The sequence below is a fragment of the Notolepis coatsorum genome (assembly GCF_963971535.1).
Source record: "Notolepis coatsorum genome assembly, chromosome: 3".
Taxonomy (NCBI): Eukaryota; Metazoa; Chordata; class Actinopteri; order Aulopiformes; family Paralepididae; genus Notolepis; species Notolepis coatsorum.
The window spans coordinates 188,312,723-188,340,158 of NC_140167.1; the positions used below are offsets into that span (position 1 = coordinate 188,312,723).

General features: G+C 45.3%; 1 protein-coding gene across 1 annotated transcript in view; it reads right to left on the reverse strand.

The window, feature by feature from the left end:
* Positions 1-27,436, reverse strand: part of nalcn (sodium leak channel, non-selective) — a gene marked incomplete at both ends in the record, with an annotated part of 382,889 nt that overhangs the window by 321,336 nt on the left and 34,117 nt on the right. The window contains 1 exon segment of the mRNA XM_084311476.1: positions 7,473-7,483. Coding sequence (XP_084167602.1) covers positions 7,473-7,483 — 11 coding nt within the window.

Genomic DNA, 27,436 nt, shown 5'->3' on the forward strand with positions numbered 1-27,436 from the left:
CCCGGAATTTAGGGTTACTTATACAACGGCATGCAAATTTCTCGATTCTGATTGGCTGAAACAGTCAATTTACACGTATGTATTTGTCATAATCCCATGCTCTTGGTCACAGGACCCGCCCACAACCGAATTACTATCACTCCGCCGTGCGACTTTGTACAAAAAAACAAGATGGGGACAATAATCTTTACAAATGGATATGTTGATAGCGTCATAACGACTAAATAAAAACCGATTCTGTTACGGCGAATGTCTTAGTTCTTTAAACAATGTTGGATGATGTAATTGATGGATCATGAGTCATTGTGGAACAAAATAAAAATTGCGCGAATTGATTGATTGATTGATTAATTGCAATTATTATTATTTTTTTCTTTCTATAGAAGCAGCTGGTAGGTGCGCTGTTTTAAGTGAGGGTGGACTGAATGGATATGTTGATAGCGTCATTACGACTAAATAAAAACCGATTCTGTCACGGCGAATGTTTTAGTTGCTTAAACAATGTTGGATGATGTAATTGATGGGTCATGAGTCATTGTGGAACAAAATAAAAATCGCGCGAATTGATTGATTTTTTTTTTACCTACTTTCAATAGAAGCAGCTGGTAGGTGCGCTGTTTTAAATGAGCATGGCCTATTGAATTGATTGATTGATTGATTGATTGATTGATTGATTGATTGATTGATTGATTGATTGATTGATTGATTGCTAATTGTATTACTGTCCGTCTGGTTTCCAACTGGTTAAGTTTAGGCCCTCTTTCGAAGTTGGTTAAGGTTAGAGTTTGTCTTTAGAGCAGGGCGATAGACCACCAGCCCTGATTCCAAACTCTAACCTTAACCAAATTCGAAAGAGGGCCTAAACTTAACCAAATGGATTTTTTTTTACAAAAAAAAATAAAAATCTTATAGGGCAAAGAAAACAATTTTTTTCCTATAGGGCAAAGAAAACTTTTTTTAATTTGTTTTACCTACTTTCTATAGAAGCATCTAAGAATGAAGTTCTATAGAAAGTAGGTTAAAAACTAAAGAAAAGTTGGATGTGTTAGTTTGTTGGATGCCTAGGTGGAAGACAGTTGGATGTCTTAGTTTGTTGGATGCCTACAGTTGGATGTCTTAGTTTGTTGGATGCCTAGGTGGAAGACAGTTGGATGTCTTAGTTTGTTGGATGCCTACAGTTGGATGTGTTAGTTTGTTGGATGTCCTACTGAAAACAGTTGGATGCACTTCCGAGCTGCTTCCACATGGAGGCGACTTCTCTTTTTTGTTGTTGTGGGAACTACTTTGTCTGGCGGATGGTTTTTTCAATAAATCTTCAATTAATGTGTGTTTATTGTATAGCAATAAGGTTGGATGAATGTGGCAGTTGTATAAAAGCATTACACCATTTGTAGTAGTGGTTTGTGAAAATTAAACCATGCCTAGGGGGGTCTAACGACCACCCCTAGGCATGGTTTAATTTTCACAAACCACTCCTGCGCGTGATGTAATGCTTAATTAATAGGCACAACAGATAATAGGCTGTATACAGTATAGGACCGAACAACATTAATGGACTGCATTTATATAGCGATTTTATCCAAAGCGCTTTACAACTTATCCCTCACATTCACTCACACATTCACACACAGATAGCGGCAGCGACCATGCGAGGTGCCAAGGGTTTAAGTGGCTTGCTCAAGGACACTTCTACACGCTGCCCGGGAGGAGCAGGAAACCTTCTGATTACCAACATACCAGGCAGCTGGCTCACTAAGAAACCGCCATCATTATTCCCACATACGTTAACACACAGCAGTGAACATACTGTAATGATCTGGGGTCTTGTGTGTCACTGTACCCGGGGGTGTGTTTCCCCCCGGGAGAGATAGGAGGTGGCACCGGAAGTTACGTTGTGTTGTGAAATATACGTGAAGGAGGAAGCTGTGTGTGTTCCTAACGAGTGAGGTATTGACCTGTATGTACTCATTGAAGTGGAATTAAATAACCCAGAAGAAACATAAACCTCTCCTCATTCTTCCTAACAATACGGGTACGACAGAACGCTAGTGAACATACTCATACTCATAAACATTATTCATAATCACCATTCTGCTAAGCCCACTTCCAAATCCATCTGATTCCAAGTAGGCTCCGTAGCTGGCTGCAACCTAGCCCCGTGGTTTATATGTTATATGTATGTGAAACTCTCGTCTAGTGTCTAGTGTGGGATATGTGGACTGCTGTGACAATAATGTCCACAAGGCTGACTCATTGTATGTTTATTCAACAAGTGAGGACGCTGGACCTAGCTAGCTAGTGAAATTAGCGTAGCACGATGAGCGCACGGTGGTGTAGTGGTTAACACTGTCGCCTCACAGTTAGAAGGTCCAGGGTTTGATTCCCGCTTGGGGACCAGGTCGCCGCATTGCCAGGTACCCAGTTGGTATCTCCCAGGCCTTTCTGTGTGACGTTTGCATGTTCTCCCCGTGCTGGCAAGGGTTTCTCCTCCCAATAAGATAAACCCAATGGAAAAACATGCAGAACAGATCGCTAACGCTGTCGCGTCCCTGACGAAGACAGACAGGAGCACTTGGATTGGTCCCCCGGCATGGCGCCACGCCACAGCCCATGTCTGCTCTCAGCTGCCCTTGGGGGGAAAGACAACGGGATGGGTCAAGCGCAGAGACGAAATGTCATCGGCGACCCAAAAATTGCATGCGTGTGTTCCTGTGTGTGCCGCCCATCGCATGTGTGTGTCGCTGCATGACGACGTTGTCAATGTGTGCAATGAATAAAGACTTATTCTTCTATTGGAAGATTGCCAGGTGACACGGTGAGAATCTGTTTCTTTTTTACCTGTCTTCTATTCTAGCCTTTGTCAATGTTTGGTTATTCATACAGACCACCCACTGACTAACTAATTACAAGACACTACGTCATCCTCCCAGCTGTGTAAACATGGAGATCAGCGTCCCTGACCCAGTGGATATGGATGTGATTTCTCCCAGGCAGAGGTATGGCTGTCGTCAGAGCTCTGGACCCACGTGGACCGGTCGCTCCGGATGGTTCCATGACTCGGCCAAACAAACGGTGACGCGGGGAGAGACAAGCTGGCTGGCGACCAGGTTATTATAGTAGAGATGAGGAGAGGAGATATGGGGGAGGGGGGGGGGCGGGCAAACCATGACCTGTATGGGTGGAACTAGGTGTGCTAAGGTGGACAGGAACATTTCAGTTTGTTCCAGTAATTCATCGCCCGATCAGAACGTTTTACCAAGGTTACATAAACACAGCACACCCTCTCATTGTCTTAATGGAGATTAATTGCACAGATGAAAATAGAGCATGCAGTCCTACATGATATAACCGACAGTAAAAAGAAAAAAGAATGTCAGGCTTCAAATGCTAGTGGCAACACAATGGATTCCGGACTGGGGCTTTGAGGGGGGAAAACCTTTAGTTCAATTAATGTGGACGGTTGAATGGGGAAGTATTTTCCATTGCAAAATATTGTCTGACTCATTGGCAATGATACCATATCCATGGTGATGTTACTACAGCAAGGTGAGCTAACACACACACACACACACACACACACACACACACACACACACACACACACACACACACACACACACACACACACACACACACACACACACACACACACACACACACACACACACACACACACACACACACACACACACACACACACACACACACACACACACACACACACACACACACACACACACACACACACACACGTGTAAAAAAAATCTAAGGAAATGAATAAAGGGAAGATGATTAAACAGAAGGTTTTGTAGATACAGTACTGAATTCTCCCATCCGGACCAATGCAATTTGAAATATTATTATAGAATATAGAATAGCAGCCTTATAAATTACCTTATTATAGCCAATTCGCACATTTATGGATTGTGCCAAATCTTATATTTCAAATGCCCGAGTTCAATTTGGATTTAGTATCACCAGGCGCGCATAAGAACAGATAATGAAATCTACTGTATGTACAGTAGCTTTTTTTATTTTTGCCAGGGTGCCACCATTTTGAAACTAATTTCAAATCGAATTGTTGCTACATGCTAAAAATAGGGAAGATAAACTAACTGTGCTTCAATATATGCCAATAACGTTAAGTTTTGTGGTTTATTATCCTGAGTAATAAGAGATATAAAAAAAAAGCATACCGAAGTAATTAGCTTGAAACCCCATAGAGGCCTTTGGGAAGTGTTGTTCGAAAGAATTCAAACGCTCATCGAAAGCTCTCGGTGTCCTCTTCAAAATGGCGTAAAAAAAACTACAATTCCTGTTGTACAATTCTTTCAAAATGGTAAACTTCTGCGAACTAAACAGCAAAACGAAAACGAAAATCTATCTAATAACACTTTAACCTATTGGTAAACTAATGTATTGATGATAATATACATTTTAACTGCTGTTGTGACATGGTTATGATGTTCATACTTGAATACGTTTGAAAAATAAAACGATACTTTTGTCAGACAGTCTAGACAGATTGACTTATGACGTGATGTCATTTGCGGTCCGCCGATGGACCGCATTGGTGGAAGAGGTAGCAATTGGTCTTGATAGGCACTATTACATTATTATTATTGTTTTTATTATTCCAAAGTTGACGCAAAGCTTTTTTTTAGAAACCCTAGTGTTGAGGTGAAAATGTTTTTGTGCACGTTTGAAACTGAAAGAGAGTAGGCTCACTAAGACGTCTGAAACTGAAAGAGAGTAGGCTCACCAAGATGTCTGAAACTGAAAGAGTAGGCTCACCAAGATGTCTGAAACTGAAAGAGAGTAGGCTCACTAAGACGTCTGAAACTGAAAGAGAGTAGGCTCACCAAGATGTCTGAAACTGAAAGAGAGTAGGCTCACTAAGATGTCTGAAACTGAAAGAGAGTAGGCTCACTAATACGTCTGAAACTGAAAGAGAGTAGGCTCACTAGGACGTCTGAAACTGAAAGAGAGTAGGCTCACTAAGACGTCTTAAACTGAAAGAGAGTAGGCTCACTAACATGTCTGAAACTGAAAGAGAGTAGGCTCACTAAGACGTCTTAAACTGAAAGAGAGTAGGCTCACTAAGACGTCTGAAACTGAAAGAGAGTAGGCTCACTAAGACGTCTTAAACTGAAAGAGAGTAGGCTCACTAACATGTCTGAAACTGAAAGAGAGTAGGCTCACTAAGACGTCTGAAACTGAAAGAGAGTAGGCTCACTAGGACGTCTGAAACTGAAAGAGAGTAGGCTCACTAAGACGTCTTAAACTGAAAGAGAGTAGGCTCACTAACATGTCTGAAACTGAAAGAGAGTAGGCTCACTAAGACGTCTGAAACTGAAAGAGAGTAGGCTCACTAAGACGTCTTAAACTGAAAGAGAGTAGGCTCACTAAGATGTCTGAAACTGAAAGAGAGTAGGCTCACTAAGACGTCTGAAACTGAAAGAGAGTAGGCTCACTAAGACGTCTGAAACTGAAAGAGAGTAGGCTCACTAGGACGTCTGAAACTGAAAGAGAGTAGGCTCACTAGGACGTCTTAAACTAAAAGAGTAGGCTCACTAAGACGTCTGAAACTGAAAGAGAGTAGGCTCACCAAGATGTCTGAAACTGAAAGAGAGTAGGCTCACTAAGACGTCTGAAACATTTATTGCACTCAACATGTAAACATACTATGAAAAATGACAGATTACTGACATATAGCTACTATTGTGGAATTATACAAACAGTATACTTGAATTGGAGTCTATCCGGAGGCAGGGTGCGGCTAGAGCACACACAGCTGGACGCACGCATGGACGGTAAACGTTCTTTAGAAAATCCATTATGAAACATATGACAGGTCGCCGGTGGACTCAGTCGGCCCTTAACCGCCCGAGTTCTTTAGAAAATCCACCCGTCTGTCTTTTCTGGAGTGAGAGGATCCAAGGGTCACACCGGTGCACTACCACTTCTGTGCCAAAGGCAGCCACTCTCTTCAACATAGCCTCCAGACGCTCTCCAACGCCAGGCATCAACGTGTCATAGCTGAAATATGTTCCTCGTTGTCAGGATTCATACCGATTCATCAGTTTTTAGTTTAACAGCGGCTTTTTCTCTGTCGCCTGGCGCTGTAACATGAGAAGCTGCTCTATTCATTTCATTTGATTGGCTTTATAGCTCGTCCAAGTTTCATTTTGCATTAAGATTATATGTGAGGTTGCAGTGCTTGCGTTGCAGTTTCTTAAAAGTATCACCGAACTTGTACGAAGAGAGAGGACGTCTCTCGATGCTATTTGGAGGCACGGTGCCATACTGACTGCCAGATGGAGGAATACAAATTTAATTTAGCGTAATATTATTGAGGGGAAGGCATACCATAAGAGAGGATGACACATATCCCCCAGGCAATCAGATTAAATTAGGCAGGGAAATTAAAAACAGGATATCCCTCCAGGCAAATCGCACCCGAGCGAGCTGCCACCAGCTTCAGCATGTTTACCAGTACGCTCCCGTTATCTTTTTTCAATGGATAGAAATTAATATGAAGAGTAACCCGACCAAAAACAATATGGTGGCTAGACCAGTATATATGTCGACTATGCGAAGCCATACCGTTTTGAGATCTACATCATATATTATGTAACAACTTCATTAGTCTACTGTCAAGAATCCCATTGCTTCAGACAGCAGAGCTAACATTACTGTAGTTAGCTTGTCGCTTCATTCGTGTGACAAAGTTAAGCTAGCAGTTAAGCTAGAAACCATCAGACGAAAGTGATTTTAATGACATTCTAGAAACTACTGATTGTATTCAAATTAAGTAGCCTAATGTGATTCCATATTGACATAAAAAATTTAAAGAAAGTAATATATGTTTTTTGATTATGGCATAAGTTGAATTTTTGGAGAAGAAAATTCTCTAAGCCAGGGCACCATTCATTTAGTTGGGGGTTAGTGGGGGTGGGGGCGTGGGATTAGCTGGTTTTCTACCAACGCCTGCACAAAGTGACTCATTCCTTGGGTGGCTCACCTAGCGGCAAGGCAAAGGTTTGAGCTCCTAAATTAAGTCAATTCATTCAATGTGTTCTAATCATCACAGTGAGGTTTTAAAGGGGCAATCTATTTTGCACATAACCTCACACATATCAGAGGACATTGAATCCTTGTGCTGTGTTAATTACAGCTCAATGAAATGATGTAGATGAAAAAATAGCAATCATCATTGCAATCCATATCTCCATATATTTTTTCAACTACATAATTTCATTCAGCTGTAATTAACACAACACAAAGATTGAGTGACCCCTGATGACATCACTGGTGGAGATATTCAAAGTCATGAATTCTAAATGAATTCATTCAATCTTTAAACTCCTAATTTTCAATGACATCAAACATACATACATACATAATAAATGAATAAAAATAAATGGTTGCTAAAAAACTCATTCTGAAGGAGTGGACGTCCTCCTTAGCACCTTCTTTCCAACTGTGGATGGTGGACACAACCTCTGTTATACGGATGGAGAGACTTAGGTTCCTGAGAACAGATTCACTTAAAAAGTGTTCAACTATCTGGGACCCGTTCTCAGGATCTCGATGAGGTTAGGGGTGGTAGCTGACTCACCTGTCTGGGCTCTCATGGTGCCCCTAAGGGGGACCCCAAACACAATATCTGTCAACCATATAAGCACCCTACACGGATGGTAAGTGTGTTGTAATATCGAATGTTAATAATGTGTTTAAATCTTTTTTTATGTATTTATTTAAATGTTCACTGTCTGAGTGTATTTGTTTGTCTCGTTTGTATATTGTTCTGAAAAGATTTTAATTAAATAGTATATATATATATATATATATATATATATATATATATATATATATATATATATATATATATATATATATATATATATTTTTTAAATACAACTAATGCAATATAAAATAAATGCAAATGATGGTGTCCAAAACTGTTTAGAGCCTACAGTATGAATATGTGTGGGATCACGTGCAAAATAAATCACTGTTGTTTTTCTGTGAAGTGTCCCTTTAAGAAGCCCCACCAAGTGTGTTGTGTAAGAGCAGACAATGGAGGAGAGCCTATACTCGGGAGTATGGCTTGGATCCTATCCCCACTAGGACCGCCTTCCAGTAACCTCGGTCATCTCTAAGTCACTGAGAGGAAGTGTATTGTTCCAGTCCCTCTGACTGACAGCCAAGTGTTACACGCTGGCTAATTACTTTTCCCCCTCGAAAATAATGATTGGGGCGTGACCATGTGATTATAATTAAATTTGATAGTGACCGAAAAGCCTAATTGTTTTCAAGGTCATAACATTGTCTCCACACCAGGGCCCCAACAGCTCTTATATACGAGCAAAGCCCTGGAAAACATTATGAAGTACAATTAGAAAGAAATATACGATTGATCCAAGTGATTTTCGACATCCATCAACGTTCAGATTCAATTGGATTGAATGTTATTGTCATTGCACAGCACAAGTACAGTACATTATATAAAGTATAAGTACATTATATAAAGTAGTGTATAATGAAGGAAATAAAGGAGTATAAAAGACGAATCTACGGAGTAAATATGCTAAAGTAATGTATGTACATTATTATTATATACAGTGATACAAGTATAAATACACTGTTTGTAAATCATACTAGCCAGTTATAACAAATAAGAGTGGGTATGGAATATATACAGATATAGATAAAAGTATATACAGTGTGTGGATTGTACAATGTGGTTATATATACTGTATATATACAGTATACAGATATAAATAATATATATGCAGTGTGTAGGCCTATAGTGTTATTGTTAGTCTACACCCTCCCCAGACCCACAGAGGGCAGCGCAACGACTTGGATTGTGACACACATGGGGAATTGGCATAATGACAAAATTGGGTAGAAAATATAAGACAAAAAAAATTCCAGATTGACGCAACTAACAAATTTGGTACTTATTCCAGGAAAACAATGGATTTCTTGTTTAGACAAAAACAATTGTGAATTATTTGGCACATACCATAGTGATACATACTGAAGACGAGAACTAGGTGCAGACAAACAGGGATAAATGGAGGGAAAATCTTTTTTTGTTTTATGGGATCTTTTAATAGTGCTTGAAACTCTGAGTGTCAATATATATTATTCATGGGTTTTCAATTGAAAAGTGGCCTGTAATTGATTTTGGCAGTTTACTGCCCTGGGGGCTACAATTTCCTATTTTTACTGCGATCTTATGAAAGAAAAGTAGAATAATGAATTACAATATTTATTGTATCATGGCCTCAGTATCTTTATAATAAGATACATGATTAATAAATTATTATACTGGGAGGCCTCTGGCATTTCCACCAGTGTAGGCAATGCAATATATTTCCACTTCATAATGCCATGCATTCCACTGGGATAAGAACTTGACCAGCTTTCTTTCGGTAACTGTGGTTTTTGCTTCATGACAGAAACAACAGGAGCTTTTTTATTTTCTGTGACCTTCCAAGAGTGTTTCCTTTAAAAGTGAGAGGAAATGAAAGCACTTTAAGGCCAACTCCATTATAGATAAAGAATTCATTAAGCCCCAGAGACCCAACACAGACCCATTTCTGTCCTTTGTAGGGGGGGCAGGGGATCTTTATGTGCCACATAGAAAGCTGGGATGCAGCTCAAACTTGTGACGTCTTTCCAGTCATAAATCTATAATAAACAATAATACAATAATAATAATAATAATAATAATAATAATAATGTGTTTTGGTTAAGTGCCTATTACAAATTTGAAAATATAGAGTGTATAAGGGCTTAAAACATTATGATGGAAGTGTATGCCAAGTGTATTCCCAGGCCCAACTAGAATGGGTGGTCATTGGAGCATATATTATGTCCATGGCATGCTAGTGGGTCAAAAATAGTTCCCCCCACTGAATGAAGGACGTATGACATGTACCTTTTGATTTGAAGCTAGAGTCCCTTATGGGGATTGATCATTTTAAAGAAAAGATTGACAACTTCTTGCCATGGGGTGATCATTTAAATGTGACATTTCCTCTATTTTTTGTTGTTCTGTGCTCTCACTATCCTTTTATTTTAATCTTGTTCTATTTGTGAACATGTTCTGTATGCCCACTTGAAAGATTGGTGGAAATATCAAAGTAATTACCCTGGTTAATCTTGTTGTGATTTTTCAGAACGCAACTAGCTCAGGCCCTATCCACACGAATGCTGGGTTTTATGTAACCGTGATTGTATGTGCGCAGTTGCACTGTTCGCCACTTCGCCCACACGCAACCGGGGTTTTGGAACACTGCAACTGTGGTCTTTGAAAAACGGAGTCCAGGGTGAAGTTTTGCGCCCATCCCGGTTGCAGTGGTTTGCGTGTGGGCATAGAAACAGAGGTTATTTCCAGTGTTTACAGCAGAGCTGTCCCAAGTAGCGTTATTTGAAAATGATTGTAACAAACTTTTGTTCGAAACGTATCGTCTGTGTTGAAGAGTGTTGTGATCGACTGATGATGTCTGTTGTCGCATTCCTGGGAGCATGTCTATGTTCCCCGGGTTCTATGTTCCCCGCTTTGATTGATTGATTGATTGAACATTTTAGACCACCAGCCCTGATTCCAAACTCTAACCTTAACCAGTTCGAAAGAGGGCCTAAGCTCAACCGTTCGAAACAAGGCGGACATTAATAATTAATAAAATAATAAAAATTTATAAAAAATTTCAATCTATTAATCAATCAAAGCGGGGAACATAGAACCCGGGGAACATAGGACCCGGGGAACATAGTGATGATCCCGCATTCCTGACCTGACCAGAGTAAACCTGTAGCTGCGGCTAAACTAAGCTCACGTGTTGTCAAGTTATTGTTATAAGGAACCCAGTCCAAACTACAACAGTCTGCATCCCCTTAACAATTGTTTGTATTGAGCCGTATTGTATTGTACCCATTCTGCAATCTGTTAAATAACATTTTCATCCATTCATTCTACTAGCATTAATGTTACTACGTATGCTAGCCACAATGCTATACTATTATAATGGCACATCCCAATCACGTTAGCACGTAAGCTAACAAAATCTGCGATCTTTTTGTGAGACTAAACTCCGCTCTTGGTGGTAAATTATGTTGATGTTGGTTTTGTTTCATCAACAAATGAGTGAATGTATCCTTTTTTGTTTATTGCACTTTTATTGCACTTTGTTTCTTGCTGAAAAATAAATGCTATGTTGCTAAATGGCTCACGCGAGGTGATTTAAAGATAGGGACTGTTGTTTTTTAGCAGGATGTGGAGTGACTCGTTCAACCCTTCTGATTGGTTGAAAATGGCCTTCATGTTTGAGCTACATCGCCACCTACTGCTTTGGCATTGTACTACATGTATACACGTTACTCGGTGCGGAATTGAAACCAGTCGTGTGGACAGAGTTTTTTTTTTGTTGAATAATAAAAATAAAAAACTGTCAAAAATACCCGCGATCGTGTGGACTGGGCCTCAGTTTCTCGGTTGCTGAGAAAATGGTGACAATATAGACACATTTCCAAACCGGAAGTGTTCCTAGCCGATACTCTGACTGTGGCAAATCTCATTACAATGAAAACCAAGGCTGAGGTGGTTATTTCAAATACTCAGGATCGAAATACTAAAATAACTGTAACTGGGTTTAAACACACTATAACATAGAAAAATACAATAAACCACACAATTATAATATTTGCAACAATTAACAACTATTTGACATCTTATAAAACAACTAGAACCACACATTTTGCAGCAACCGCAAAGCATGATGGGATGGAGGGAGTGACCAACTGTAATATTGTACTTTCTCTGTGCCGACTCCCTGCAGCAGTGTCTGTGGCAGCATTTGTTGCCCTCCGGTGGTAAAACGGTGTACCACAACTACATGAAGGACTACATGAAAGTCAATAGAGAATGCTGGAACTGAATTCCCCAAAAGTATTTCCCGTTGCCTGATGTGAAACATATTCCCACATGCCCATTGTTGTGCCTCTCTAACTTTCTGCGCCAAAGCACAGGCTGATGGGCCATATAGTTTGCAAGATATTACGCAGATTCACACACATCACATACAGACACTACCAAATGCAGGCTCCACCTACCATGGACATAATTACAGTCCCATAAGTTGTTCGGGCTGTCCCCGACTAAGGATTTGGATGGTCGACTATGATTGGCCAAAATTTGCCATTAGTCGACTATTGGTCGACTAAAAAAAAATATATATATATATATATAATGTAAAAAAAAATCATTATCATTACATTTGGGCTGTGGGGGGTGCTTAATGTCTGAAGGAGTCGACTGAAGGCTTCTTGTCCTCTGCAAAAGCATGCAATTGGTCCACTGATGGATACATCTAGTGTGTTCATTAGATGGGTGAAATCCTCTTTCAGTGCCTCTGTGCTTGTTTTCGTAGGCAGTTAGCCTCTGGTATGCGTGCAATTAGCGTTAGCCACGCTTCTAGGCTTCTTTTCTTTTGGAAAGAATGATAAAAAAAATAAAAAATTATAATATTATATTATTTTTTTTTTACTATTCGACTAATTGGTTGGTTAGTCGACTACGGCTCCTTTCGACCGATTAGTCGACTAATCGACTAATAGGGGTCAGCTGTTGGTATCAAAAACGTCTGACATTTTTCATGCAATTTTCTGCGATTGGATGGCGATCACTTCAGTTCTGGATATTGCTCAGAACCACCCCCCCCTTATTGTCAATATACTCTGAGCTACTACACTAAAAAGTACAATGGGGCTCTATGGAGAAACCATGGCACTCCCCTGACAAACAATAATTTTAAACAAAAACCATTCAAGTTTGGATGGCTAGCATGGCTAATATATAATGTTTGCTTTTGTATTTTTGCTCCCATCACCCCAATTTAGTTGTTAAATGCCAATTCCCTTCCTGGTCGTTGCACTTCCCTACTGTCGGTCTGGGGAGGGTGTAGAGTGTAGACCATAGATATTGGCCAGCAGCGCGGGTGAGTCATCTAGTCTTTATATATATCTATGGTGTAGACTACCACATGCCTCCTCCTATATATGTGGAGTCGCCAGCTGCTTCTTTTAGACAGCTAGGAGTTTCACTGGGAGTGTGTAACACGGTCATGTTCGTAGGGATGACTCACCCCCCAGTCTGCCGGGAATTGAACCCGGGTCTCTGAGGTGGTAGGAGAGTGCTTACACCTCTACATTACCCAGCCTCCCCACGTTTGCTTTTTGCCCCGGTGATGCATGCATACACTGGTCCTGGTTGGGTCACAAAATAAATCTATGCATTGACCAATAGGCAGCCTTGTGTGTTGGGGTGGAGTTGAGTTTTATCTTATGTCTCCGGGCGCGTCTATTCTTATCCTAACGCATGTTTGCTTCCGCGTTCGTGTTTTGCTAATCTGATTGGCCACTGCCGTTTCTGGTGCGATCTGATTGGCCACTGACGGTTCTGGTCATGTGACATGTGCTCCCAATTGCGTGATGCGCCCATTTCCGCCTCGACCAGCAGCAAAGTACCTAACGCCTAGTTTATCACTGGTTAAGCTTAGGCGACTCTTTCGAAGTTGGTTAAGGTTAGAGTTTGGAATCAGGGCTGGCGTTCTATCGCCCTGCTCTAAGACAAACTCTAACCTTAACCAACTTCGAAAGAGTGCCTAAGCTTAACCGGCGAAAGAACTTGCCGTCACACGATTGGCGCGACCAGAAACGTCAGTGGCCAATCAGAGCGCACAATGCGAACGCGGAAGCAAACATGCGTTAGGATAAGAATAGACGCTCTCCGGGCAGAGTCTGAGGTGTTGCCAGCAATAGCAGCCCATCCCATTACCCCCACTCAACTCCAACCCGCTCAGACCGAAACAGAAAATGTGCAACAAAGTACAATACCAAGCGGGGCTCTTTTGCCTAGAGGTTGCTGTTCACGGCGTTACAGATTCGGCCTTTAAGTGCTGGCATTTCCAACGCGAGGCAGCAATCCATGTTGGCACAATGCACATTTGCTTTGTCAATCCTGGGCGTGTTTGCTTTGTCAACCCGGGGGCCTGTGAGCGAGCGGGCCTGTTTCAATTGAAATGCGTGAAACGTAGCAAAGGCCACCTCTGCACTGACCACTAAGACAAATATAGCACACTCATCAGAAAGTTCATAATGTCACCGTCGACAATAAAACCATAGTCAATGAGGCAGGCATGAATGGACTTCGTCGTCGATATGAATATCTAATCTCTGCGTACTGAGCTTAAAACGTTGCCCTAAAATATAGCAAAGTTATTCGGTAGTACTGTTTAGCTGTAAATGAAGCAAACTGTTTGTGTGATCGAGAGGATACAGAGAGCAGAGAGCATCCTGACTGGATTCATCAACGCCTGGTATGAAAACTGCACAGCGAACAGCATGCGAACAGCCTGTTATTTGATTAGGCTATGTACTTCGATCGGACAACTGCAATTCCCCTTTCACCTGCCTCAGCAAGTCGTCCCTGAACAGTCTACAAAATGGTCCAGAACGGCATTGCAAGGCTATTGACCAGGTCCAGCAGGTCAACTCACGTCATCACACCCTCCTATCTTCCTCACACTGGCTTCCCAGTAAGTTTAGAAGTCATTATAAGGTGCTTGTTTTACCAGATTGACATTTATTTATTGAAAGGATAAACCCCTTGAGATGAACCATCTTGTTTTCGAGGGGGTCCTAAACACAGAGTAACAAGAAAATACAATACAAGACAACGTACAATACAAGACACTACAATCATGCATACTGACAGGAGCTCTCCCAAGCACAACCCACCCAGTCCAACACCCACAGCATCCTCCTGAGAGGATAACAAAATACATTTCACAAATGTACACACACAAAAGAAAAAGAAATTAAAAACAGGAGCAGCTTGTCTGGAGATGAGTGAACACGGATGACTTGAAGTGTAAAAAAGAGGTAATAGATCTGAGGTGAGCTCCAGAGCCACGCATGGTCAGGCACCTGTGTACACCTGTGACCCGATTAATCCATATATCACCAGTAGGTCATTTAGGCCTTCTGATCAGGGCTTACAGGTTTACCCTCACTCTCGACTTAAAACAAAAGGTGACCGTGTCTTTGAAGTTACGGCCCCGCATTGTGGAACACCGTTCCCATGGGCATACGATCTGCAGTCTCTGTTGACGCCCTTTATAAAGCAGCTGAAGACTCATTATTCAAACTGGCTGTCACGATCCCCACTCCTGTCTAGCCCTCATCATCTACTCCACTCCTGCCAAGCCTTCAGTTCCCCTCCCCCGCTCGCTCTCTATGTCTCCACTCTCTCTCTCGCTCTAATTTCAGCAGCTTCCTGTTACCATATTTGGTCATCTTCCTGTCCCCCACTCGTCATCATGGTTCATCCAATTCACCTGCACAATCTACACACCTGCCTTCCATCAGTTCATCAACCCAAGAGTAGATCTACTCTGGTTTTCCATCAACTCATCACCAGATTGTAGACTCAGTTTGTACAGTTCTGTTTCGTTATGGCTTCGCTCAGCACCAGTTGCACTGTACTTCACTTCGTGCACGAGCACTGAATAAAAAATTCCACCATGTACCTTTACATCCCAACATTCGTCTGGCCACACACCCATCCGCTTACCTTCATAAGCAGGAGTGTGGTCACCTACTCGCTTCCTTCTTCACTTTCACCACAAGGAAGTGCCTTCGGTAGATCCCCACTTGATGAGGTTGTTAGTAGAAGAAAGTTGGAAAACAAAAGAAGATACGTTGACATCATATCTTTATTTTCTCTCTCACTATTTTCGAGAAAATACGGCGATATTGTCTTCATTACTGGAGTGTCTGGAAGATGGTCATTCCGACCTTCAACGGCTTTTTCGTATTAGGAGCTCACGCCGCTGACATGCTCCCCAGCTACAGTCCTCCTTGCTGCGGCTGGATGGGGTTGCCCTCCGGCCACACAGCTGGACTGTGGGAAGCACCGACTGTTGTGAGAAGCGGTTGTTTCCAGGTTGGGTACGTACTGTTTTGCTTGCAAGCTCTGGTTGTTGTTGATGCTGTGGGGGTTAGCTGACAATTTACGAAACGCCGACTTCAGGCTGGGGTCCTCTGCTCGGCTTAAACGGCGGTCGGAGGATCTTGGTCTGACGCCCATGATGGTCAATCTAGTGGGCCCCCACCAGGACCTGGTGATCCCAGGATTCTCGAGCGGATGCTTCTCTGTCCCGTGCAGGCCCCATCTTTCATATACAAATGAAAGTATACCCTAACGAGGAAATGTGGGCATAGGATCTTCTTTATCGGGAGTTCCATGCTCAAAGTCGGCTGCAGCCCGAAATGGGAACTGTGCTGGCCCCGCTGCATGTCTGGATCACCGTTGAAAACTGTGTTCTGACATTCTTTTCTTTTCCCTCTTAGGGGAGGGACTTGGACAGCGGCCTGTCTGAAGTGTGGCTTGTTATGTCGTTGTGTGCAGTTCGGGTGATAGCTGCTTAGCTTGCGTGCTAGTTGTGGACTACTGTGTTAGCCAGTCAGCTGTTAGCTGCGACGCTAGCCCGCTGTGTTACCAGGCTAGTAAACGTTAGCTTGTTGCTATCGGTCGAACGGCTGTTAGCTTAATGCTACACTGTTGAACGTTTTCTATGACTATAACATGCCTTAAACACTCTGACTACGACGTCATCTTTGACAGAGGATGTTAGTCGAACCTACACCGGAGCCCTGCCAGCGAGGACTGCGTCAAACATGGAGAAACGTAGCGGCTGGGTGGCGCAACAACGTTACCCTCGTCGTCAACACAGGGATGCTGTGTTCAACTTCGGTGCCCCGTTAGCCAGATTGCAGTTCCGTTGGCCGGCGCTCAGGGTAGGAATGTCCCAACCGGACCTTAAACACTTCTTCTTTCCTTCCCTTCTAAATGTTTTGTGATAACGATGTTTTCCAAAACGTGTGTTGCTGCAATACATTGAGGATACGGCGCGTGTTGTGTGTGAATTGTCTTGTCACTGGTATAGCTTCTCTCTCCATAGAAATCGGGTTATTGTTTACATGTGTAAAAATGATCTGGTTAGTTGTGATGAGAACATGTGTGTTCATGTGTCGTGAACTCACAACTAAGGGGGTTAATTAACCTATAAAGCTATGCTTAGTGACATGTGATTGAGGAATGAATTCTTTTCTCAGCCTGTAATGACAATGAACAGTGTGTTCACATATTAACAGGGTTACCTGTTCAACTTGGCCGTATAAAGGGTAAGGAAGGAGGGGTGATCCCCCCGGTTTCCCTGGGGCTTCCCCACCCTCCTCTCAGACATGTTGTTTACAATATATTGTGTCACTGTGTTTGTGGGGATACGATGTAACCCTTAGCTTAATTGCTGGGGTTGTGCTTTCCGCTTGACAAACTATATTTTCCTAAAAGAAAAGATTGTTTGGTCACTTATTATGTGTGCTTAGCAAGGCCTGTGGCCAATACATAATCGAGGATTCTGTATTCTCTCGTTATGAAAAACGACGTTCCTCTGTTGCAAGAGTGTACTTTTGCCATTTTTTGTTGTGATGAAGGGTTGTGTGTGTCTTGTGATCTACAACTGGGTTAGGTTGGCGACAGAAGCACATGTGTAAGTCTGGTACTGGGTCTCTTAAAGGGGGCCCTCTCTATTCTGTGTTTTTTCCTTAGTAAAAATCAGATAGCAGGTTAGCACATGAGCTATGTGAAGCTGTTAGACACTTCATGTAGCAGACTATGACTGTGTCATGCTCTTTTTTGTCATTACATCGTATCATGGGTGTGGGGTCGTAAAGGGGTGAACTGGTAATCCTTCCCTCCCCTTTTCTGATTGGTCAGGGGTTAAAACCTCCTGTCCTTCAAGATTCCTGTCACGTTGCTGTTCGGCACGTTACAGGGTAAGAGGGGGGGGGGGGGGGGGGGGTGGGGGGGGGAGTTTCCTGGTCCCACGCCCTGGAAGATTGGGCGTGTGCACCGCAGAAATTCCCCCGCCATAGAGTACGTCACTGTGCTCTCTGTGCACTCTGTTGGTAAGACTTCCGTGAGTTGTTCAGGTCCATGTTATGGATCTGTTTCAGGGAGTTGTCAGAGCTCCTCCTCACGAAGCTCCTCCTCGGGCCTTCTGTGAGTTCGGACTCTCCTTCCCTGTGAGGGAGCCTCCTCAGAGTTCAGAGCCTCCTCCTCAGATTGTCAAGGTGAGTAGAACTTCAAATAGGAGTTCTGCTCTATTGTGTGTGTATTCGATTCAATTCGATTATTGAGTGTGTATTGGTTCAGTGCCTCCTCCTCGGAGAGCCCTAACCCATATACTACATAGCTCAATGTTGCAATATATTCTTTTCAATCTATACAGCTCGCGTGGGAAGTCTCTCTGGGGATTTCCGTCTCCTCCCTATGGCGAGGGTGGTGGGATGTAAAAATGTAAACAATTTGTACCCTCAGCTGCGTCACGTGGGATTCATGTCAGTCTGTGTTTCTTTCTTTTTTGAATAAAAAGAGGAAGGTACATGAAGCACGACGGCTCCGTGTCGTTCTCCCAGGCGACTTGGAGGAACAATGTTTGGTGTCTTGCTAGACTATCCATTGATGTGTTTGGGTCTCGACGCATACATAGTGCTGGCTCGGTGTGTTTCTGTTAAAGAATCACGCAGGGGCTAAGTGCGCCTTGGTTGCTTGTTAAAACAGCGTTTTTATAGGGCAACTGGGATGGAGTTTTGTCTCTTCCGAGCGCCAGTTTACTAGGCTGTCTCGATGAATTCTTGTTCATATCTGGGGGATGTTAACGGAATAGATCAGAACATAGGTAGAGGGGTCTCACGCCCTTGGGGTGGGCCACTGAGCACGGTCCAAATGGGGACCGTCTGGGTGGCGCCCTCTTTTCATGTTTTAGATCGACACGCATACCTACCCCCTCTTCTGGAGTGGGCATGTCGCCGTGGTTAGGACACGGGACTGGTCTGGTCGCGCTGGTCCAGGTCAGTTAACCCGTTGTCCGCCGGGGATGCAGATCTGCTGTTCTGGTACCCTGAGGGACTTGTGCTTTTTTCGGGGGGAAAAATGCCGGGTCGGTCCGGGTGTCACAGGGTTAGGCGTTATGGAGGCCCTTTGTTGGGTACATGTTGTACTCTGCACTATCGTAATGGCTTACGGCCATACCAACCTGTACACGCCCGATCTCGTCCGATCTCGGTAGCTAAGCAGGTTCGGTCCTGGTTAGTACTTGGTTGGGAGACCGCCTGGGAATACCAAGTGCGGTGTGCTTAGGGCTGGTTCTCTATTCTTTTCGCTCCTCTCTCACGCGTGGCGAAGAGGGGGCTGTTGGGGTGGTCTTGGACCTCCTCTGGTAACCCTGTGCTTCCCGTGCCGCCGGGCTCGGTCAGAAGTAAAGTTTCGTTGATACCGTAGGCCTGGGATAACCGTTTTTTGAAAACTGAAACGCTTGTACTGCGGTATAGCCGGTGTATACCCGCAGGTGTGTTTAGGTGTTTTTTCTTGAGGGGTTATAGGAACAACCACCGTCTGTACAGAGAGGGTAGTTGATTCCCTGGTATGTTGGAGCAGAGTCAACTCCCGGGTTACCCGGTTGAGTGTGCCCCTGCACGTTCATGACGTCTGCCAATCATGTCAGCCTTCTCTGCCTCGACCCCTCTGGGTGTGGGTTTTTTAATGGAGGCTTTGTCATGGTGATCAACAACGCCAGCATACGCCCCTTCCGCCGGGGGGGCTGTTTTCAGCTGACTCCTTTGGCGCCTGTCTCGTCTGCAGTGCTCCAGGCTCAGGTTACATCCCCCTTTTTCCAGGGGATCCAGTCCCTTCAGTGGGACTGGGTCTTCCTTCGCGCTCCGCTGCTACGGCCTTGCCACAGGGTTGGGGTTGCTCTTGACCCCGTGATTTTGGGGGCAGTAACGAGGTTTGTTCCTTTCGTTTGTTCCCTGTTGGCATGCGGGTTGTGCGTGTGTGTAGTCGTGGGGTCAAGCCACGGTCTGCTCACCCTGTGCGTTGAGTTGCTTGAGTTCCTCTTCGCCCGGTCGGATCAGTCTCCCTCCCGTAAGCCTCCAATAGGGGGGGTATCCTCCATTAGGGAGGGTCGGGGGGCTCGGTCCTCCCCGGTGTGGTGGTTGTGGGGGGCCTCAGCGTGGTACATTTGTCGGGCTATGGCTCCCGCTCAGCTCCTGTTGTGCAACTGGTGCTGAGCGAAGCCATAACGAAACAGAACGTAAGGTTATGTATATAACCAAGTTCTGTGAGTTATGGTGAGCTCAGCACCAGGACGCCGCTGCGGCCCTTGATCTCGCCTTATGGTGAACGTTTGGGAAGGAGGCGAGTAGGTGACCACACTCCTTCTTATGAAGGTAAGCGGATGAGGGTGTGGCCAGACGAATGTTGGGATGTAAAGGTACATGGTGGAATTTTTTATTCAGTGCTCGTGCACGAAGTGAAGTACAGTGCAACTGGTGCTGAGCGCACCATAACTCACAGAACTTGGTTATATACATAACCTTACGTTAGTGTCTATTCTAAAGCCTTTTCTAGTTGCTGTTTTGTCAGCATTCTGCCCTATTTTGTTGTATTCCTGTAGCTGTTCCGTCAGTGTGTTTCGAGTCGAGTCCCCATTACCCTAGTCCGAGTCATCAAGGTTGAGTCACGTCCACTCTGGCAGTCGACATACAAATAAAAAAGGTCTACATTAAACATAAATGACACAGCGCTCACCATTTCAAAGGGAGTTTATTTACTTTGTGACACAATAGCCAAACAAATGCACTAGCCATCAATATCTTGCGCCAAATGATTAGGGCTGTATTTATCAATTAGTCTGCACCTTACGAGTCCGAATGCAGTCAATGCTCGAGTCCAAGTCCAATTCATCAGTGCTCAAGTCCAAGTCGAGTCACGAGTCCTGAAAATCAGTCCAGGACTGGGACTTGAGTAAGAGTCCTGGACTCGAGTACTACATCACTGGCTGTCCCTGCTACTGATTTGCACACAGTACACGTATAATTGATATTAAAGGGGCTATGTACTGCTATTCCTAGCACTATTTGGGCAACTTTACACAATTCCTGTGAGTCTATGTAACACATCTGTAAGGTATATTCCAAAAATAATCATTGTTTTATATTTCTAATCAAGTACTCAAAACCAGCATTTTTCTGCCTCAGGATTTCAGGCTGTTATGGCCTGGCTCCGCCCATAAGCACTTTGAGTCACAGTCAGCCCACACAGCGACTGGTAGACAGAGAGAGATAGAGAGAGAGAGAGAGAGAGAGAGAGAGAGAGAGAGAGAGAGGGGGGTGGGAGAGAGAGAGAGAGAGAGGGGGGGGGTGGGAGAGAGAGAGAGAGAGATTCTTCCAGAGCGAAACCCGACACCTCTGCACACTCCGGAGGGAGGGAGAGAGAGAGAGAGACAGAGACAGAGAGAGAGAGGGAGAGGGGGGGACCGCGGCAGCTTGTGGGCCTCCCTTCCTCCCCTCTCCCGTGTGCCGCGCAGCAGGCCCCCCCCCCCCCCCAAGTGCTCCCTCTCTCTCCATCTCTCTCTCCCTCTCCCTCTCTCCCTCCAGAGCGCACGCAGAGGCGTCGGGCCCCACTCCGCCTCGCAGCATGAGGAAGTGGCTTCCACTCGCTGTCTAGTCTAGGTAGAATGGGGGCGGGCATTAGCTCCAACCACAGAGCCAATCGCATCACTGTGCGCTACCCAGCGGCCGAATGACATAAATCAGCCGTTCAAATCAAAATGGCCTGATTTACTGGAGGAGGAAAGGGGCTGAGCTGAATCAGAGCAATCCGCCAATATGGTATTTAGACACTAAAACACATTGATACGAACTCCTATTACTATAATACAATGCTAGAGACTGAAAAATGACATTTATAGTACATGTCACCTTTAAGCTATATCTACTATTGTTATTACTATGCTGCTATTTTAAATAGTTTTTATAGTTTACACTGTTCTTATTGTCTGTACTATTATGTTGATGTTGCTGCTCCAAATTCGCTCTGTTTCTCCGCTCATCAGCCATAAATAGATGGCCTTTTGAATTTAATTTAATTTAATTAATTCTACACTCTATTGGATGGGTTATGTAACTGAGGGGTACAATTCCCTGACTGTATTAATCAAGTACTGATATCATTGAATCACTACCGACTTGTACATTACTGGCCAATACCGTACAAAGGTATTCTAGATGACAACACTCGCACAATAACAGGGTTTTCCACACAGAATACTAGTTTACAATATTTATTACGTAAAAGAGATATGGTATTACATTACTTTGGTCAATTGCGCTTATAAGGCAAATAGAATGTGCATAGGCGAGTCAACAGTGAATATTAAGTAATTATCTCTAGTACTCTGGGAAAGGGTGTACTACCGGTTGTAAGCCAGCAGAGGGGGCCAAAGCTCTATGCAAGTCAATGGTTCACGGGGGTGATGTCACCCCTGGAGCGGCAGGGATAGGCAGCCTGGTCCCAGGATGCGCGCCGTGTAGGTGAGAGCCGGGGAGTCTCTGCTCCGGCAGAGACGGGCTCGAGTGGAGGTCCTCACGGTAGATGTGTAGTTCCCACAGCAGCAGCGGGGCAGACGGTTCTGCTCCAGCCGCCACAGTCAAAGCACTGAAGAATAATCCTTGCCGGAAAGTGGCTCTGCTGGCGGGGTAAATCCTCCGTGTTGCGCTGTAGTGCGCGGTGGTTCAGAGTTGAACTTGACGTTGGTCTCTCCTATTTGCACGCGGCTATAAGTGCTCTGTATAGACGCACAATTACTCCCTTCACGTGGTCTTTGACTCGTAATGAAGGCTTTTACTAGTAAATAGCGAACGGTACCTTGAACAAAGGTATTAGGATAACACGATTCTATCTTGGGCGATACGAGCCCTACTCTGCACCACACGTTGCGTAGTGGGTGAGGCTTTACTCGGTAACTGAACCAGACTGAACTGAAGGCGAACTGAAGAGGAACTGCAAGGGGGGTTCTACATTTCTTGCGCCATATATATATGCACGGTGGACAAATAGTGCCTATCTCATTTCTGTCGCCTCTCGGTCTCGTAGTCGTGGGCGAAAGCGGGCATGTTAAGACAAGTCCCGGCGGCAGCTTTCAAGTCAGCTCGAGGGGGTAAGGCTTTACTCGGTACCTGGCGCCAGGGGATCGCTTCCAATAGGGGAACGAAATATTATGGTCTGTCCTGTAGACTAAAGGGATATTCAGTGTATATTGTACAAGGAATATACAGGGGATATCAAACGATATACAAATATTATACATGAGATCTCAGGCAATAAATATATATATTCGGTTTAATCTGACCCTTTGTAACAGCCGCCCCCTAATTAGTCCCACCTAATTAGCTAAGCAGGGACAGATTAACCGCACTGTCCACTACTCAATGTCCGTTGTGAGGGGTCGGTCAGTACACAAAGTCAGGGGTCATGGTCGTCATTAGGCGAGTCGGGGAGCCTTGGCGGCTCGATCAGCCTCGCCACGGGTCGGTTGTAGATCCGCCCTTGGCCGAGCACTTCTGCCACTCTGACCTTTCCGTCGGTACCAGTGGTCACTTTGCTTACGCGGCCGGCCGGCCACGCAACTCGGGGTGGTGACTGGTCTATGGTCATGACGACTGGACGGGATGAAGGGGGGCTTGCTGCGGTACTGACTCTGATTGGTGCATGACAGTCACCGATCTTCTGCCATCATTTATTCTCCTGGGTCCCTCTCTGGAGCTTGGCGTGCTCCGCCCGAATGTATCTAGTCGTAAGCTGCTGACTTCTCTCGCCAGGAAGTCGGCTAGATCAAGGAGGGATGGCTCGGGGCCGTCGGGGTCGCGGTAGTCCCTCTGCCGCCGAAAGCGCTCCTGTCTTGCAGGTGGCAGCTTCTCCAAAATCCTCTCAACGTTAGAGTTGGCGTATAGCTCATACCTGCCCTTCTCCCGTTGCGCTCCCAGCATCCCCACCAGGGACTGCACTTTGATTGACAGGTCGTCTAGTGAGCGATTGTCTGTGGCTGGGGGTAAGCGGTCAATATGCCTTATCTCTTCTATTACGTAATCCCATATACGTCCATATCTCTGGTCCAGCGCCGCTAGGGCCGCTGTGTATGGTGTCGAAGAGGTGGCATAGGCTAGCGCTATGTTGTGCGCTCGGGGCACTTTCAGGTGCTGGAGTAATATTGCATACTTGTGGCGTTCATCAGCGACATCCACCAGCATTGTCTCTAAGCACATCCGGAGCTCCGTGTACTGTGCTCGATTCTCATAGATGAAGTTTGGAATTGTCGGTGTGCCAATGTATGATGTCATGGATGACTGGCACATCGGTGAGCGTTGGGGGAGAGGCCTCCTAGGCGAGTCTCCTCTGGCGTGTCGTCTTGGGCTGGTACTTGGTGGGTACCGAAGGTCGGGTACCCAGGTGCTGTTCCTCGGGGCTGGCGGTGCGTCAAACTCACCCGTGAGTTGAGTCGGGGGTTTGTAGCGCAGGGCCTCGGGGCTGACTTCTGGGCTGTACTGGACCTCCTGGTCCTGAGTACGTGGCTGCGGGTCGGGGCTGTACTGGGCCTCCTGGGCCAGAGCACGTTGCTGCTGGTCGGCTTGACACTCCTCCTCTTCCTCCTCATCTCCCTCTGCTAGGACCTGGAGTCGTCTGTTCAGTCTCTCGGCGTGGTCCGGTTCTGTACCCCGGTTGCTAGGTCTCGTATGGACCGGCTGGGGAGGGGGTTCAGAGACGTGGGCAGGCTCCTCCTGTTGGCGGGGTCCCGGGTCGCTTTGTCGGGTAGGGGAATGTGTCCTAGACCCGTGTCTTGACGACCTCTGGGAGCTCCGTGCGGAGTGAGGGGGTGTCGCCATGGCAACCAGTTTGTCCATCAGCTCCGCCTGCAGCCGGTCGCGCTCTGCCTCGCGCCGGGCATGGGCTGCGTCGCGCGCGGCTTCGCGCTGGCCGTTGGCGATGTCGCGCTGCGCATTGGCGCTGGCCTGGGCAGCGTCGCGCTGTGCGTTGGCGGCGTCGCGCTGGGCATTGGCGCTGGCATGGGCGGCGTGGAGCTGTGCATTTGCGACGTCGCGCTGTGCATTGGCGGCGGCGTGCTGTGCATCGGCACGGCTTCTCTCAATGTTCTCTTCTGTCTGGAGGCGTCTGGTCTCCAGTCTTATTCGGTCGTCCTCGCTCCTTTGTTGCGCCTGGAAGCGCTCTCGCTCACCTGCGTAATGCTCGCGCTCGCACGTCTGTTGCGCTTGAAGTCGATCGCGTTCGGTGGAGGCTGCCAGGGTGGCGATGAGTGCTTGCGCCAGCATCTTGTCCGCCTCGCTGGGGGAAGACGCCGTTCGGGGCGATCGGCTCCCGGCAGTACTGGTTGGAGATCTGTTCTCCTGTTGGGTACCGAGGAGATCCGTCTCCTGGGTGCGCGTCTCTTTAGGGTTGTCTTCCTCCCGGGGGTGATCGGGGGCTATTTCTTCGGTATTGTCTGGGGGTAAAGTCGTGTCAGTTCCCTCCTGGTCCCCACCGTGAGCTTGGTCAGTTACATTAGCACCCACTAGGGCCTCTGTGGTCGGGGTAACCTGGTTGTTAAGGTCAGACATAATTTTACTTTCTACTTTTTCCGCGTTTAACTTCCCTTTAAAGCTAGGTATTGGACTGACAGAGTATGCCTCTAGGTAGGGAGGTTGCTGTCGTCTGCGCTGCGGGCGATCTAGCTTAGGAGAACCGTTTGTGGAGTGTTCGTCATTGGCCAATTCCATATTAATATTATATTAATATTACGCTAATTATTATCTCGGCTATCGAAGGACCAATTGTAACTGAGGGGTACAATTCCCTGACTGTATTAATCAAGTACTGATATCATTGAATCACTACCGACTTGTACATTACTGGCCAATACCGTACAAAGGTATTCTAGATGACAACACTCGCACAATAACAGGGTTTTCCACACAGAATACTAGTTTACAATATTTATTACGTAAAAGAGATATGGTATTACATTACTTTGGTCAATTGCGCTTATAAGGCAAATAGAATGTGCATAGGCGAGTCAACAGTGAATATTAAGTAATTATCTCTAGTACTCTGGGAAAGGGTGTACTACCGGTTGTAAGCCAGCAGAGGGGGCCAAAGCTCTATGCAAGTCAATGGTTCACGGGGGTGATGTCACCCCTGGAGCGGCAGGGATAGGCAGCCTGGTCCCAGGATGCGCGCCGTGTAGGTGAGAGCCGGGGAGTCTCTGCTCCGGCAGAGACGGGCTCGAGTGGAGGTCCTCACGGTAGATGTGTAGTTCCCACAGCAGCAGCGGGGCAGACGGTTCTGCTCCAGCCGCCACAGTCAAAGCACTGAAGAATAATCCTTGCCGGAAAGTGGCTCTGCTGGCGGGGTAAATCCTCCGTGTTGCGCTGTAGTGCGCGGTGGTTCAGAGTTGAACTTGACGTTGGTCTCTCCTATTTGCACGCGGCTATAAGTGCTCTGTATAGACGCACAATTACTCCCTTCACGTGGTCTTTGACTCGTAATGAAGGCTTTTACTAGTAAATAGCGAACGGTACCTTGAACAAAGGTATTAGGATAACACGATTCTATCTTGGGCGATACGAGCCCTACTCTGCACCACACGTTGCGTAGTGGGTGAGGCTTTACTCGGTAACTGAACCAGACTGAACTGAAGGCGAACTGAAGAGGAACTGCAAGGGGGGTTCTACATTTCTTGCGCCATATATATATGCACGGTGGACAAATAGTGCCTATCTCATTTCTGTCGCCTCTCGGTCTCGTAGTCGTGGGCGAAAGCGGGCATGTTAAGACAAGTCCCGGCGGCAGCTTTCAAGTCAGCTCGAGGGGGTAAGGCTTTACTCGGTACCTGGCGCCAGGGGATCGCTTCCAATAGGGGAACGAAATATTATGGTCTGTCCTGTAGACTAAAGGGATATTCAGTGTATATTGTACAAGGAATATACAGGGGATATCAAACGATATACAAATATTATACATGGGATCTCAGGCAATAAATATATATATTCGGTTTAATCTGACCCTTTGTAACAGGTTATAATACGTTTATTTTAAGTATTTCTTTCTAAGTATAGCGTAGCCTAATTTCATGAACCACAGACATGAAATATACTAACATTATTACATATGGATAGCCCCTGCCTCTTGTCATGTTAATTAGTCGGTCCATTAATGTGTCGTTTGGTCAACTAATTCTTTGTAATACTTCAAAAAAAGATAAGCACATCTCTGGTAAGCATTGGATTTAAAATAGGTCCTTCTGCATTATTGCATGTGGGAAACTACAATTTTACAGATTTTGCGATGAAATAAACTAGTCGGAAAAATCCTATGACTATTACACTGGGAACAGACCAGAGCTGAATAGCCACAAACTATTTGTTTTCTCATGCGCACCATGACCAGCATCGATTCCCCCAC